The sequence below is a fragment of the Epinephelus fuscoguttatus genome, linkage group LG22, assembly GCF_011397635.1.
Source record: "Epinephelus fuscoguttatus linkage group LG22, E.fuscoguttatus.final_Chr_v1".
Lineage (NCBI taxonomy): Eukaryota > Metazoa > Chordata > Actinopteri > Perciformes > Serranidae > Epinephelus > Epinephelus fuscoguttatus.
This window is the reverse complement of record NC_064773.1, coordinates 21,782,253-21,798,576: the sequence shown is the minus strand read 5'-3', so window position 1 is coordinate 21,798,576 and position 16,324 is coordinate 21,782,253. Positions and strand designations below refer to the sequence as shown.

Sequence of the window (16,324 nt, the reverse complement as noted above, 5' to 3'; positions counted from 1 at the left end):
TAGTGTACTCTAAAGATTTGTATTTGTTGTTTGAGAAAAAATATACTATGAATTTTTAAAAAATATTTATATATATCTAATCATTGACTGTTTCGTTCAGGTCTTTGTGGCAACAACAACAATGACACCACAGACGACTTCACCACCAGCAGCGGGATCATCGAGAACTCAGCTCAGCCTTTTGCTCAGTCCTGGAGTTCGGGTGCTTGTACGGGGAACATGCCCATCTGCATTAACACTGACAATGGTACCAATAAATGTTATAAGTGTGCTTGTAAAATGTTGCAAATGGTTGGATAAAGTCACACACAGTATTTTATTGTCTTCCTGAATTCTGCATATAATGGATGAAACGTTTTATTTTAATAGATAGAGAACAATTGGTACATTTTTATATTTGAACTCTGAAATTTGCTTACTAGCTTGCTTGCCTTTCAGTGATATGATACAAATTCTTCAGCCACAAGAAAATATCATATATCAATATGTATTTTTGCAGAAATATTTGCAGATGAAAAGTGCTCTGTGTTGAACGATCCAACTGGGATATTTGCTAAGTGCCACGATCATATCCCAAGCGATCACTACCACATGGTAACATGACTTTTGCACCAAAATAAATCCTCAAAATGTTTTACCGTTATTAACAACTGACATATCAATGAGCTACCCTTGTTAACATGAAACTGTTTTTATTTCCAGGCTTGCATCCTAAGAACATGTAACTGTGGCAGCAGCCTGCAGCAGTGCCTGTGTGTTGCTCTGGGCAACTATGCCAAAGCCTGTGCCAGTCTGGGTGTTGTAATTGGTGACTGGAGGGCAGCCACCAACTGCAGTGAGTTCAGTACAAACAAATATACAGCTTACTCTGTCTGCAACCCTGTGCTATACTAAATGTTAATCACAATATTGTGTCACAGCTTTGACATGCCAGAAGAACCTTGAATTCTCCTACAACATGCAAGCCTGCAACCACACATGCCGCTCCCTGTCTGGTCCTGACCCTCGCTGCGGGCTGGATGATGCTCCTGTGGAGGGCTGTGGCTGTCCAGAGGGAACTCACCTGAACCAAGGACACACCTGTACCCCAAAAGTAGAGTGCCCTTGCCACTATTATGGTGGTACAGCGCCCCCGGGTACTGTTGTTATTGACGGACAAAAGTGGTGAGTTAAAACTTTACTAACATTTATCTTAAAGAAGTCCTATTATGCTCATTTCAGGGTCATATTTGTAATATTGGGGTCTTGTGGAATAGATTTAGGTGCTTTAATATTCATTATAGATCTTTTACTGCCCATTTGTGCAGCACCTCTGTGTCTGTGTTTGGGCTTATGTCCAGTCTCCCCAGCAGCCCAGTCTGCTGTGATTGGTGCAGGGCTTAGAGTGTGTATTGGAAACGTCACGCCCCTTCCCTTAACTTATCTTGCGATCACAGTAAGTAACGCAAAGTCAACGAAAGTCCGCAATATTTGCGGGGGGCTTTCAATTTTTCAAAAGTCCCGCAATTTTTCCCCGTTTTTCCGCATTTTCCGGCCAACCAGAAGTTGTACAATCGTACATGCGACGTCATTTGAAACGCCATCACACGTCATCAAACCACGCTAATGGCATTGCAGTATGGAGAAACGCTTTGTATTGCCATAAGAATTTGCACTGTTTAAATATGTGTTGAATGTATTAAAATGTAATGTTTGCAGAAGGTGTAGCTTACATGTTGTTTTTACAGTCACATTGTCTGGTGTGAGAGCTACAATATTCACTCAGGATTTTTTGCAACATTATTGGAGTCCATGTTTTGAAACTAATTAAATAAAACTAAAGAAGAGAACTATAAAAAACATTTGCAGCTATTTTTGAAATATTTAGTATGATTATTATAACAAGTGATTTCATGACTTGTTTTTTGGAGGTAGTAGTTTAAAAAAATCTATAAAGATTTTCTTCTTTTGTCATTAGCAGCCATTTTTGTCATTTGCTGCAATTTCCCGTAAAAATCCAGATAAAAATGTCACAATTTTTATTTTTATTTTTTTAAGATTATTTGTTCGGGCTTTTGCCTTTAATTGACAGGAAAGAATGAAATGGGAGAGTGAGAGAGAGTGGGGGGATGACATGCAGCAGATGGTTGTGAGCTGGAGTTGTACCCGCGACCGCTGCAGTGAGTCATCGCTTCTGTATATGGGGCGGTGGCAATATCCACTACGCTACCGACGCCCGTTTATCACAATTTTTGACAAAATTGGCCACGACTCTTAACTCTTTTTTGCCACGAAATACTGGAGGGACTGATATGATGTACATATACTTGAGTAAGTTGTGTTAAAAATGTGTCTGTTTCAGCATCTGTGAGGATGGAGAGCTGCAGTGTTCTGCTGATTGTGGTAAATGTGTATTCTTTTCTCATTATCATATTAACCTAATCCTTTGTTTTCTCTGCTCTGTTGTTTTTAACTTCATTTGTTAATAGTGAAAAATCAAATAGAATTTTAGCAATAACCTCAGTTTCTGTGGAAAAAAAAATACGAAAAAGCTGGCATAGTGTCAAAGTATCTGAAATATAACTAACACACTCATATGTTTTCTGTATTTAATGATTGTTTGCATCAGGATGCAGAAATGGCAAGGTTTGTGTTCACTGCTCCAAGGACCCTGATAGCACATCTCAGAAAACTTGTGACAACCTCAGCAAACCAAGGGTAGGTCAACAGATGTTTAAACATGCAGCTTTCCATTGTTCATATATCATTATTCATTTTTCTTTTCACATCAGCTGCTGACATGTTTGTTAAAACTGTAATTTAATAAAGTTTATTTTATGAGCGTTAAGAGAACATAGTCTATTTGGTGGTACTGGGATGATGCTTTTATTTTGACTGAAATCTGTCATTTTCTATTTACGTAAACTTCGTGTCAGTGAATTACGGCCCTAATATTCACCCTTTGTCCCAAAACTTTTATTGTGATGGGTCAAACATTTCCTCGATCTAAAAGATTTTCCTTTGATGTGATTTCCAGAGTGTCAATATGACATGCCAGAGTGGCTGTTACTGCCCACCTGACCAGTATGAGGATCACCGCGGCAACTGTGTTTCTCTGGACAACTGCACCTGTGTGTACAGCGGCAAAGTGTTCAGTGCAGGACAGCACGTCAATACCAACTGTAAAACATGGTAACACCTGCATTAGTGCTGCTTTCCTACACGTTCATTCAAAAAGTGCTATTCCTCCGAAAGCTAATACAGCTGAGATGGAAAGGCTGCTTAACTAACTGATACTGTCTTACAGTATCTGTGGTCATGGTCGGTGGCACTGCAAAGACGAGCCCTGCCCCGGGAAGTGTCAAGTTTACGGAAACGGACACTACCAGACCTTTGACTCCAAGTGGTACCGCTTTGATGGACAGTGTCAGTACACTCTTGTAGAGGTGAGACCAAACATGAAAATGGGGGTCACATGTTTCTTTCCTGAAGCCTTGATGGCGAGCAAGGACGCAAAACTTTATTTATATAGCACATTTGAATCCAGGTGGAAGCACACTGTAATGCATAACGCTTGAGCTACCACAGAAGTTGCAGCTAGAATAGTGGATAGTGTGAAAATAAAACATTAGACATAATTAAACGCAGGTAAAATAGACAAATAATACAAGCAAGGTAGCAATCATAAAAATAACAATAATTAATAATTAATCCTCATATCTTAGAGAGTGCCATAGTGCCATATTATCCCACCAGAACACTGCGCTCCGAGAACGCAGGGTTACTCGTGGTCCCTAAAGTCTCCAAAAGTAGATCAGGAGCCAGAGCCTTCAGCTATCAGGCTCCTCTCCTGTGGAATCATCTTCCTGCTACGGTCCGGGAGGCAGACACCGTCTCCACATTTAAGACTAGACTTAAGACTTTCCTCTTTGATAAAGCTTATAGTTAGGGCTGGCTCAGGCTTGTCCTGTACCAGCCCCTGGTTAGGCTGACTTAGGCCTAGTCTGCCGGAGGACCCCCTATAATACACCGGGCACCTTCTCTCCTTCTCTCTCTCTCTCTCTCTCTCTCTCGTATTCTATTACTGCATCTTGCTAACTCGGCCATTCTGGATGTCACTAACTCGGCTTCTTCTCCGGAGCCTTTGTGCTCCACTGTCTCTCAGATTAACTCATATCGCAGCGGTGCCTGGACAGCGTGACGTGTGTGGTTGTGCTGCTGCCATGGTCCTGTCAGATGCCTCCTGCTGCTGCTGCCATCATTAGTCATTAGTCATACTTCTACTGTTATTATACACATGTGACTATTGTCACACATGTATACTGCCAGATATTAAGACATACTTTCAACATATTGTACCACAGTAGCCAGAACTATAACTATAATATTATTACTTTCAATAATGTTGTTGTAAGCTACTGTCATTACCTGCATCTCTCTCTGTCTCTGTCTCTCTCTCTTTCTGTCTCATTGTGTCATACAGATTACTGTTAATTTGTTATGCTGATCTGTTCTGTACGACATCTATTGCACGTCTGTCTGTCCTGGAAGAGGGATCCCTCCTCAGTTGCTCTTCCTGAGGTTTCTACCGTTTTTTTCCCCCCATTAAAGGGTTTTTTTTGGGGGGGAGTTTTTCCTTATCCGCTGCGAGGGTCATAAGGACAGAGGGATGTCGTATGCTGTAAAGCCCTGTGAGGCAAATTGTGATTTGTGATATTGGGCTTTATAAATAAAATTGAAATTGAATTGAATTAAGATCAACAACTGACCAGTAAGAATTAGACTTTAAAACCATTTTAAGAAATATGAAAAAAAAAATTGCATTCAGTCATAATTTAGACCAGCACTTGGTTAATGAAAAATATTCAGACACATGAGTTAAAATCAATAAGAGTAGTAAAAATAAGATAAAAGTATAGCTGCAAGCTACGGTTCCAGTGTTAAAGCCAACATGGACTGTTAAAACTTGAATGAATGAATGAATGACGGATGCTCATTCATGTATGACCAAATCTGTGCTGGGCCACGGTCTTTTTAACCCCCTGTGGGTCAACTGTGAAAGCATTCTGGGGACATGCTTAAACAGCTTAGTTAAAAATACCCACCAAATGTGGTGATGCTTGGACAAACTGTTGTTGATTTATGGCTGAATTTTGCATCCAGTGCACTTGTTTGGTGCTTACTCTCAAAGAAATGTAATGAATTTGCCACATACTTTAAATATAAAATTTCCAATATCAGGAACGAAATTGTGGCTTCCTCTGTTACTGCTTTTCTCCCATTCAGTGCCATACTGCTAGCACTCTTTCTAACTTTGCCCTGATTCAATCTAGTGAGATACAAGATGTGGTGCAGCAGCTCGGTTCTGCAACATGTGCTCTTAACCCAATGCCTACTAAGTTAATCAAAAGTGTTTTTAGCTGTCTAGTGGAGGATGTTCTTGAGATTGTTCATGCCTCCCTACATTCTGGTATCTTCCCCTCGTCTCAAACATGCTATCGTAACACCACTGTTAAAAAAGAATTATCTTGATCCATATGTTTTTGAGAATTACAGACCAGTGTCAAACCTTCCATTTTGGGGAAAATTCTAAAAAAAAAGGTTATTTACAATTTGCTTGATATTGTCTGGTTTTAGAGTTAACCACAGTCCCAAACTGCCCTAGTCAGAGTTGTTAATGATCTTAAAATTAGCATTGACAATCATAATGTTTCTGTTCTGGTACACCTTGACCTTAGTGTAGCATTCGATACTGTGGACCATATTCTTCTTCTTCAGTGCCTTGAACACTGTGTAGGCCTTAAAGGCACTGTTCTTCAGTGGTTTTCTTCATATCTCTCAGGAAGATCGTTCTCTGTGTCTGTTGGTAATTGTAAATCTGATGAGTTTGGCATTCCATATGGAGTGCCTCAGGAGTCAATTCTTGGTCCTTTGTTGTTTAATTTGTACATCCTCCCACTTGGGTCCATAATACAGCAATATAATATTTCATATCAATCATATGCCGATGACACACACAACAATGTGGTTTTTGCTATTCATTCACTCTTTGGATGAACTGTACAGCACTTTGGTCAACCGAGGTTGTTTTTAAATGTGCTATATAAATAAATTTTGACTTTGACTTTGACTTTGAATAACCTTAGTGGAGTAAATGACCTCATCCAGTGCATCTCAGTTATCAGACTTTGGATGGTGAAGATTTTTTTTTTTTTTTTTACAGCTTAATCATGACAGAAAAGAGATTCTGTTAGTAGGACCAAAGGCTTTGAGGAATAAAATTCAGTCGTTTTTAACTCTTCTGTCTGTAAAGCCATATGAGCATGTCAGAAACTTGGATGCGATTTTAGACACCGATCTTAACTTCCAGAAACACATCTCTAATATTTCTAAGACTGCCTTTTTATCACCTCAGAAATATATCAAAAGTTAAATGCTTTTTGTCTCAGTCAGACTGAAAATCTGGCTCATGTGTCAGTAGGCTGTATTACTGTAAAGCACTCTTTTAAATCGTTTTGTGGTTTGGCTGTGCCACGCCATTTGGGGCCTTAAATCAAGCATTACAATTTTAAAATCAGTTCTAAAATTTACTGGGAGCCAGTGTGGCATCCTCAGCAAAAGTGTTACATGGTCATATTTTCTTTCTCTATTTGGGCCTCTAGTGCATAGCCTTCAAAGGACACAGTACATCATGCAAATACTTAAGGGCATTTAAAAAAAGAAATATAGGCCATAGCTTGCAGTATTTTTCACAACACACTTTTAACTTTGATCTCATTACTTTAGGATGACTGTGGAAAGAGAAACGGCACCTTCTCTGTGAGAGTGGAGAGTGTGCCCTGCTGTGATGAGGCGCTCACCTGCTCTCACTCCATCATCCTCGACCTGCAGGTGGACGGCTGCTTCTAGAATTCTCATTTTACCTCACTGAGACCCTGAGCTACTGTCCACATGTTTATTATCTAGCTTCATTATCTTCATTGTACTGTAATATCCGTTCCTTCCTTATGTCATGACTGGTATCTGTGCTGTCCTGAAAGGGCGAGGTCACCCTGACGCTGAGTGACATGAAAGTGACCAGACGTTACCATGGCGGCTGGACTCTGCAGGAAGGTTCACTTTACTCCACACACACCGTGGGACTCTACATCATAATCTCAGTACCGAGCAGAGGGATAACTCTCATCTGGGACAAACACACCCGCATCACTATAGAGCTGCATGAATACTGGAGGGTGGGTGATGAGTATTAAATATGACAATTAAATATTAAAGGCGCTGTATGTAAGAATGTGGCCAAAACGGTTACTGCACTCAAATTCAAAATACTGCCGGGAGTCGTGTCCGCCCCCCCTCCCCTACAGATTTGAGGTTGCTGGACAGCGGCACGCTGGAGACTGATTTGTTTGCCCACAGGCAGCTGCCGTGGCAGGGCCGCGTCGCCGCGTCCTTGATCTCCGGTTTTCCAGCGGACCGTTCAAGCAAGTCCGGCTTCTCTGCTGCTAACGCTGCTGCCGGGATACAGCTGAGGAGGAGCCGGCTGCTAATGCTATGTAGCGGGACACTGCTAATGCTGCTTGCCGTGCTGCTGTATCTCAGTCGTAAATGTAACTGATGCTGAGACTCTACTGACTGCGTGACTGGTAGACGGCAGTGGGTGGCGCAACAGGCCAAAACACAAATTCAAGACATAAACATGATTTGCGGACCGTAAAAATGTTTTTTAAATGCGAATATTCTGGCTGTACTATTGTTGTTGGTGAGATCAGTATGTTATATGAACATTATTCCTTAGTCTCTGTGACATATTAGGAGGATTTTATGACTATTTGCTTTATATTTCTTACATATAGCTCCTTTAAATACTGCTAAGCGTAAGGGTATGTAAATTTTAAGTGTTATTTTTAATACATTTTAAATAGACTATTGAACCGTCTCTCCTGCAGAACCGAGTGTGCGGCCTCTGTGGTAATTTTGACTCCAATGAGATGAATGACCTTCAGATAAGTGGCTCAGCAGGTAAATTAGTTTTCTCTTTGCTTTACGAAGGACTTTCACTTTTGTCACAGTGGTCAAAATAACACCAAACATCTGTTTTTAGTGATGTCCAGTCCCCTGGCATTTGGCAACAGCTGGAAAGCCGCCACACCTCCTTGCTCTGATGTGACCACTGAGGTATTTCCATGCGAACGCAACTCCTACTGCTCAGCCTGGGCCCAGCGGCGCTGTAGGATTATCACAGGAGACATATTTAATGAGTGCCACTTAAAGGTATGCATTTTACATATTTAACAACCCACCAACACCAGGGGTCACTGTTGGACTCCTGTGCAGGTTTTATTTTACTTTTTTTTTTTTTGTCAAAACTTTGGCTTTTCAAAACAGAGTTACAAAGTGCTTTACAAGGCAGTAAATAAAACAGACAAGTCATGAAACAATAGGTTTTAAAAGAAAAATGATACTTTGGTGTGTAAAAACTGAGGAAATAAAAGACCATTCAAAGGAAATTAAAACTCAAGTAAAATCAGGAAAGGCTCTCTGATAGAAGTATACTCTAAGAAGAGACTTAAAAGAGATCACTTACTCAGCCAACTTGATTTCCTCAGGCAGATTGTTCCAGGGCGTCTGGAACAGACATAATGTCCAAGGATCTTAAAGTATGTCCTGGCGTGTACAGTACCAAGAGGTCAGAGGTATAGCTAGGAGAGAGACCATAAGTATCATGTCCAAGTATTCAGTAATCTTAGAATCTATTCTAAAACATACTGGGAGCCAGCATAAAGAGGCTAAAACTGGAGTGTTGTGGTCACACCTCTTGGTTCTGGTTAAACGCCAGGCAGCTGAATTCAGTTAATGACGAGAGACAAATAATTTTTGATGCCATTTGAATTGTGCCATGAATTACACATATGACATCTGCCAAATTAAAATATGATTTTGCAAGTCAAGAAAGTTGCAGTTTGTTGTAAAACTGATGAAGTATAAGACCCTGAAAATATGTGATTAGAACAACTAAACAAGTCTCCTCCGCAAAGTCATACCTTCGTCTAGTTGCCTTTGTGTTTTGTGCCGGATAAAAAACATCAGGTAAGTTACCCTGCCTGCTAGCTAGCTGGGGAAGGTGACATATATTCTGTGAGATGAGAGATGTAGTTTACCGTGGTTTCACACAAAACTAAACAGTACCGCGACAAACCTACAACAAACAAAAATTATGTTTTAGGGCTAGGTCACACACGACCAAATGCAAGCAAACACAAGACACAGCAACAAACAGAGTCAACCACATGTACCTCTTTGCTCTCGGTTGAGGCTGCAACTTCGCCACTCAGAGTTCACCAAAGTTGAACTCCATGTGATGCAAAGATGCCAATTTGCTGTACCACTGGAAGTGAATGGTTTATTTGCCCCTCTGTTTTCACTGAAAGCAAACAAATAGGAGGTGAATATTGGCCAGTGTTAATGTGTGACCATACTACGTTCTTAATGACAAACAATATAAGTGTAATTCACACAGTTCAAGAGGGAATAAAAAATGATTCACCTCTATTTACATTAATAGGCCTTCACGGAAAGCCCTTAAATGCATTATTGAAACTCTATTCTGGATGTTCTACAATCTACAGGTGGATCCAGATCCCTACTATCAGGCCTGTGTGCAGGAGTCCTGCTCCTGTGAGTTTGAAGGGAAGTTCCTGGGCTTCTGCACAGCTGTTGCAGCCTACGCAGAGGCCTGCAGCGACAAGGATGTGTGTGTAAAATGGAGAACACCTGATTTGTGTCGTAAGTTGTGATGTCGTTTAAGTTTACTTTCTTGATTAAACGTTGAATAACATGGTATATACAGTACATTGCAGAAAATTTAAAAGTAAATACCCATCCATCTAATGTCTCTGCTTCGTATTTTACATAGTTTATACACTTTATATAATGTTTTATCAATATTTAAGTATTTCTTTGTCATTGTGACTGACACTGTGTAAGACACATCAATGATCAGTCTGTGTAGCTAACAATACGTGTGGTAAAAAGTGTGTCATTGTTGTTTACAAAATATGAATCATGAACATAACTCGATCTGAACAATTTAACATGATTATTTAAACTTAGCGATCTACTGTGACTACTACAACGAGCAAGGCCAGTGTAGCTGGCACTATGAAACCTGTGGTGAGATGCTAACCTGCGGCAAAGACACCAGCACTCACAAGCTGGAAGGTAATCAGACTTTCTCAGTTATTTTCAAACATAAGATAAACTTATGACTTAATCATCAGTTGAATCCAGTGAAAATGAAAAATAATGTCTTAATGTTACTTAGCTTGTATCATTCTGTCAGTACTGCAAACAAACCTGGCCTCAGAATAACATCCTCCCAATTCAGATATTTATTGAATAATTTGATATTTTTTTTCTTGTCAATACTTCTAAAATCAATTTGCACCCATAAAATAACAATTGTGTTTTTTCTCGGAAAGGTTGCTACCCCAGATGTTCAGAGGAGACGCCGTACTATGATGAAAATACTGGTGAATGCACCAAATTGAAATACTGCACTTGTTATTTTAATGACACTGTCATTCAGCCTGGAGCAGTGGTGATGATACAGTCTATTAAGTGGTAAGTCAATAGATATATACAGTATGTCTAAATATAAACATTTTCAGGATAACCATAATATGAAAAACTTTTTCTTTACACTGACAACTGGTAATTTCTACTCTCATATGATCCTTATCAGCCACTGTGAAAATGGAACAATGAACTGTAGTAAGTATGAATTATATTCATGTACCACTACATTTACTATTTTATGTGTTGTACCAGCTGAACAAAAATATGAAAAGGATTTTTTGGCAATTAGGTTTTAGTTTTGTTTTAGATTACTGTGTATGTGCCTTCACAGAACCTGTTTTTAAAACCCCAAACCTCAATTCCACCTTTGCTCCAACAGCTTCAGTACCTTCAACCACCACTCCAACATCAAGCACTCCCACCACAACTGCCTCAGCTACCATTGAAACTGTGCTTTACACCACCACTACACCAACCACAACCACAACTGCCTCAACATCTACCACTAAACTGACAACCACTGAGGAATCCAGCACCACAATGACATACCACACTTACCTCACAGAAGTCACCAGCCCAACAGAGACTACATCTACAAGCTCCACAACTGAGGGTACGTGCCATATACTTGTTCTGCACATTACTCCCTTTTTCTGTTATCCTTGCAATCAGTTTCTTAGATTACCTAAACAATGTTTCAGTCTTTTGTATCTTCACTGTCTTCTACTGTGTTTATCAATGTACCAGATTGTAAGTGTAAAGACCGTAAGAAGAAACAAAGCTGGTACTGCGGTGAGACGTGGATGGAGGACTGCTTCCATAAGAGCTGTATAGAGGGGAAGATAGAGTTGACTCCAGTGGCTTGTCCAGAGACTACGGTTCCCAATTGCCCCAGAAACCAGGTCACAAAAGTCTCAGATGGATGCTGTGAAAGATGGGAGTGTGACTGTAAGTATATCCGTGCCTTACGTGGCAACTGCTCTTGTTAACCCTCATCCATTCTTTCTCTTTTCTTTTTTTTTTTTTGGTTAGTAGGGGTTTAATGTTTCCAAACTGAATCCACAATACAAATGTCCACAAAGTCACGAGGTGGAGCTTTCAGAATGGCTGCTAATAACCTTAAGATTGCAGACCTTCCTAAGCACATTCACTGCCCAAGCCCATTTTGGCCTGACCGCCAGGGTCATGCTAGTCATGCTTTTACAGAAGAAATTCAGGTTTTTAATTGAGCTTAGGCCCACAATTGCTGCAGTGGTTTGGGCTGGGGTCGGGCTTGGACAGAAACTATGTGGGTTCATTTCGGTTCTGGCCTGATTTTTTGGGCCCAATTGGAGCTCTGGTGTGCTTGAGCCCCAGCAGTAATAAGAAATGAGGTTTTCAGTTAATTTGCTCACATGTACCAGAATATGTGACAAAGAAGGTATGTACCAAACTGTGGATTTAGTACAAAGTGCTGCTCTTTAAAACCGAACCACGTAAGCTTGCCTTGAACCAGTTCGCACTGATGTATCTGTCCTTATAACACAACACACTTAAGGGCATTGGTGCTTTTAACTAAATGTTTACATCAGCACGCTAACATGCTCACAATGACAAACTTAACATTTTAACATGTATCAGGTAATTATTACTATGGTCGCCATAGTAGGTGGGGTTTGCCCTATACTGTAGCCAGCCACCAGGGGGAGTTCAAGATGTTTTGGCTTCACTTTCCGTCTTCATTACATAGTCTGTGTTCTGTAGAAAGGCGTTACCTCCAGATCCCGAAAGGTGAAGCCAATGTGGAGCGCCTTAAACCTGCATTCTTTCTAATGTCCAGCAGGGGGCGACTCCACTGGTTACACAAAGGTGATTGTATAGAAGTCTATGAGAAAATGATCTGCTTGTCCCTTGATGTAGTACCTCAGTAATCATTTTCCTGATGAGTTTATGGTCTGAATTGTTAGTTTCAAGTCTCTGTAATACAGCATGATCTGCATTTTTTGAATTACAGGCCCATTTAGAGTAAGATAAACGATAAAGCAGGTTATCCTTTAATGCATGGCTACCTTGTGATTGACAAGTTATTACCATGGTAGGGATCTTGGGTTCTCAGTCAGATTATGGTTACTTATGGCTCAAAAAAAAAAAGATAGCAACAGGCTCCAAAATGGTAGTCTACAAACCAGTGGGTGAAATCAAGGTTGCTTAGTCTACATATACAGTCTATAGTCTGTTGTGTTTTTTATGGGAATCCATCCAGTAGTTGTTGAAAACTTGAATTAAGGAAATACATTTCCTGTTTTCTGTCCATATCTACCCACCTCTTCCCCTCTCTAGGTCGCTGTGATCTGTATGGGGACCCCCATTATATCTCTTTCCAAGGTGCAACCTTTGATTTCCTCGATGATTGCACCTACATCCTGGTGGAGGAGAGGTCTCCACGTCATCATCTGAAAATTGCTGTGGACAATTTTTACTGTGTGCCGGGCTTTGAAATCTCCTGTGCTAAAGGCATCATCCTGAAATATCAGGACAGTATAGCTACACTCAGTGTCATTCCAAATTCCCCGTTTTCAATACAGGTAGGATATTATACAGTTTTATTTATTATCTGTCATGTGACCATGCCAACTTATACACTATATTGGCTATTTGGCTACAAGGATGCTGATAATCATTTTATTGTAGAATTTTGTTTTCAAAGTTCTACTTATTTAAGTGTACTGTACTCTATTGAAAGAATTAGAAAATTGGTTTAATTCTTGTCTAATCTACTTTAGGCCACTCTGGACAATGTGACCATTGAGCCGCCATATGAGGAACATGGGTGGAGATTTGAGACCACGGGGTACATAGTGTCAATCTACCTCCCGGAGATCCGCTCTTATGTCTCCCTAAGTCCATTTTATACCCTGGTGGTCAGTCTGGCTATGGAGCACTTCCACAACAACACCCAGGGACAATGTGGTGGGTAATGGATCGAAAGTGATGGTTAAGTGCGTACTTTATGTCCATTTAAGCAGTGTGTGTTTGTCTATGTATAGTGGATTTTGAGGTAATGCAAAAGCTTGACCTTGTCTGCCAACCTTACAACAGCAGCAAATATATGTTGCTATATTAGCTTGAAGGCTAACAAATGATGATTTACAGACGTTTCACCATATATGTCAATGGGTCTTTTTGGGCTGCAGGCATGATGTGATGGTGTAATTACTCTGTTTGGCCACTATGAAAACCGGTTTCAAAGCCTGCTGCACTTCCTGGGGGGCTGCTGTAGGGAGTGAATTTTAATGTAGAGAAACTTGTCTGTTTAAATGTCATTAAGGCTTGAATTAAAGCAGCTCTGCTTTGAGTGACAGGGGAGTGCCATCCATTGACAAGTCGCTACCACAGTGACAAGTGTGGTAAGGTAACGCACCCATGGTGTAACCCCAGATTAACACAGTTGAGGCAAAGGCATAGCTGTTGCTGTTTTAGTGTGTTTCAGTTAATGAAAGATGTTTGTAAGGTTGTGGTCATTTTAAAAAAGAGCATTGTTTGGCATTTGGTTGTGCTAGAAAACCCCTCTAAGGAGTCAGGTGTTCAGTTTTTGCAGCATTACTGCAGTCAATAGCTTTAAATGTGCTTTGCCAACCAAGCTAGCATTAGAGTTAGCTCCACCCTCTCTTCCAAATATGATCACTTCTGGGTCCAAAAATCCAAGATGGCAACAACGTAAATGCCAAACTTGAGGCTTCAAAATGGGACGTCACAATGGCAACGTCCATTAGTTTAATACAGTCTGTGGTCTGTATATAATTTATAGCTGTGGGAGCCAGAGAACCATCAAAACTGACACAGATTGTTTATGTCAACTAAAATGTTTATACACATGTTAGACATCAGATTGCACATCGTCTACGCTGAGCTCACTCCTCCATCTTCTCTCCAGGTGTATGCGGTGTTGGGTCATGTATCCGTAAAGGAGGGCAGATGGAGGATGACAGCTGCTGTGATAAGACAGCCTATGACTGGGTGTACGCTGACCCACTGAAGCCTGCCTGTGCTTCTGCACCAAGGGACGTACCTTGTTACTCACCCACACCCCCTAGCACACCCACTTACACCCCTTGCCCTGCGAGTGCACTATGCGAGCTGCTACACCACCCGTAAGTTCCACACGCTAACACACACACCTTGTGGAGAAATTGGAGGTAGAAATGGGTGTGTGTTCGCTGGTAAATGTGGTCTGTGATTATACTGTATGTCATAAAAGAGAGGTGCAATGCTTTTCTTTACTTAAAAACTACATTTGTGACTTAAGCAGACACACAGTAGCAGCCACCCAGAGTCACCCCATACACCCTAGCCACACACCAAGCAACCACCTAGCACCACCCTAGCAACCATGTACAAGTCTCTGTCAGTTGTTTTTTATATTGTTTTTTAATTTTTATTTTAATAATGTGGAACACTGGCTGTTTGTTTAACTAAAAATCTAATCTATACTGTTTCTTCAGAGTCTTTGCAAAGTGCAGCGTGAATCTGGAAATGACAAAGAGGAGCTGTGAGTTTGATTCATGCAGGAATGGTCCTTGCTCCTCACTAGAGCAAGCTGCTGAGGAATGCATGAAGGCTGGTGTCTGTATTGACTGGAGAGGACTGACCAATGGAAGCTGTAGTATGTATCTTTTGTCCTTTTTCTTGTACTCTGTTAAGCAAGTCAGACAAGGGACTTAAAGGGATAGTTCAGAGCTTTTAAGGTTGGCTTGTATGAGGCACTTATCCAAAGTCAGTGTATGACCTACAGTAGATGGGGGCAGCAGCAAAAGATATTTTCGCCACTTAAAAAAGTCCCACCGTGGACCTTCAACCACTGCGTCTATGGTCCTCAACATTGCCCGTTTCTTTGTCCTTCTTCTAAAGAGCTTGGACAGCACATCTTAAAACCTCAGTCTGCTTTGAAATCTTTGTCTGGGAGAGACCTTGCTGATGCAGTGTAACTTCCTTGTGTCTTCTTGTTGTGCTCAGTCTTGTTACGGTGTATGACCTGTGACATCAAACTGTCCTCCACAACTTCAACTTGGTAGCAGAGTTTGGCTGTTCCTCTCCCACTTTTAAGCCTCCTACACAGCTGTTTCTGTTTCAGTTAGTGATTGTCTTTCAACCTACATATGAAATTGATGATCATTAGCACCTGTGTGGTATATTTGGTTAATCATATACCTGACTATGATTCTACAGGATCCCTGACTTTGTGTGTACTTAGAAGAATTGATGCTTTTTTGAAGGCAAAGGGTGGTCACACCAAATATTGATTTGACTTAAATTTTTCTTCCATTCACTCACTTTGCATTTTTTAAATCAGTAGAAATAAACAAATTTTGTATTTTTAAGCATTATTACTTTACAGCATTTCTTTACACCTGCCTAAAACTTTTGCACAGTACTACTCATATATAAAATAAAAAAATATCTTAACTATCCCTTTAATATTTGCACACATTTCTGTGTATTATGGACCCGACTGTAATGCTGTTTCCATTAAAATGTCAATGCTAAATTCCTCCTTAAACTGATATTTATCATTGTACTTGTTCATGTTTCAGCTGTGACGTGTCCAGAAGGACTGGTTTACAGAGAATGTCATGACAAGCTGGATGAGTTCTGCTATGGAGGGTTTGTAAAGCTTATTTTTACTAAATAACATCCTTTCACTTGTTGTGAAATGTATTTCTCACTTTATTAAATCCAAAATGTTTCCCCTGTCAAGATTTCCATCATTTCTGTTTCTCTTCTGGTTTGGCCG

General features: G+C 40.4%; 2 protein-coding genes across 2 annotated transcripts in view; both read left to right on the top strand.

Annotated features, from left to right (window-relative positions):
* Nucleotides 1–16,324, top strand: part of LOC125882838 (mucin-19-like) — a 34,515-nt gene that overhangs the window by 12,309 nt on the left and 5,882 nt on the right. The window contains exons 15-37 of the mRNA XM_049566733.1: nt 101–247; nt 500–594; nt 703–835; nt 921–1,164; nt 2,342–2,382; nt 2,609–2,697; nt 3,017–3,171; nt 3,287–3,425; nt 6,766–6,870; nt 7,020–7,214; nt 7,926–7,998; nt 8,081–8,250; nt 9,606–9,762; nt 10,090–10,197; nt 10,458–10,599; nt 10,721–10,749; nt 10,934–11,167; nt 11,302–11,502; nt 12,874–13,118; nt 13,317–13,503; nt 14,468–14,684; nt 15,036–15,196; nt 16,125–16,194. Of these exons, the coding sequence (XP_049422690.1) occupies nt 101–247; nt 500–594; nt 703–835; nt 921–1,164; nt 2,342–2,382; nt 2,609–2,697; nt 3,017–3,171; nt 3,287–3,425; nt 6,766–6,870; nt 7,020–7,214; nt 7,926–7,998; nt 8,081–8,250; nt 9,606–9,762; nt 10,090–10,197; nt 10,458–10,599; nt 10,721–10,749; nt 10,934–11,167; nt 11,302–11,502; nt 12,874–13,118; nt 13,317–13,503; nt 14,468–14,684; nt 15,036–15,196; nt 16,125–16,194 (3,337 nt within the window). The remainder of the gene's footprint in view (nt 1–100; nt 248–499; nt 595–702; nt 836–920; nt 1,165–2,341; nt 2,383–2,608; nt 2,698–3,016; nt 3,172–3,286; nt 3,426–6,765; nt 6,871–7,019; nt 7,215–7,925; nt 7,999–8,080; nt 8,251–9,605; nt 9,763–10,089; nt 10,198–10,457; nt 10,600–10,720; nt 10,750–10,933; nt 11,168–11,301; nt 11,503–12,873; nt 13,119–13,316; nt 13,504–14,467; nt 14,685–15,035; nt 15,197–16,124; nt 16,195–16,324) is intronic.
* The window catches only part of LOC125882837 (mucin-19-like), a 66,306-nt gene that overhangs the window by 44,919 nt on the left and 5,063 nt on the right, over nt 1–16,324 (top strand). The window lies entirely within an intron of this gene.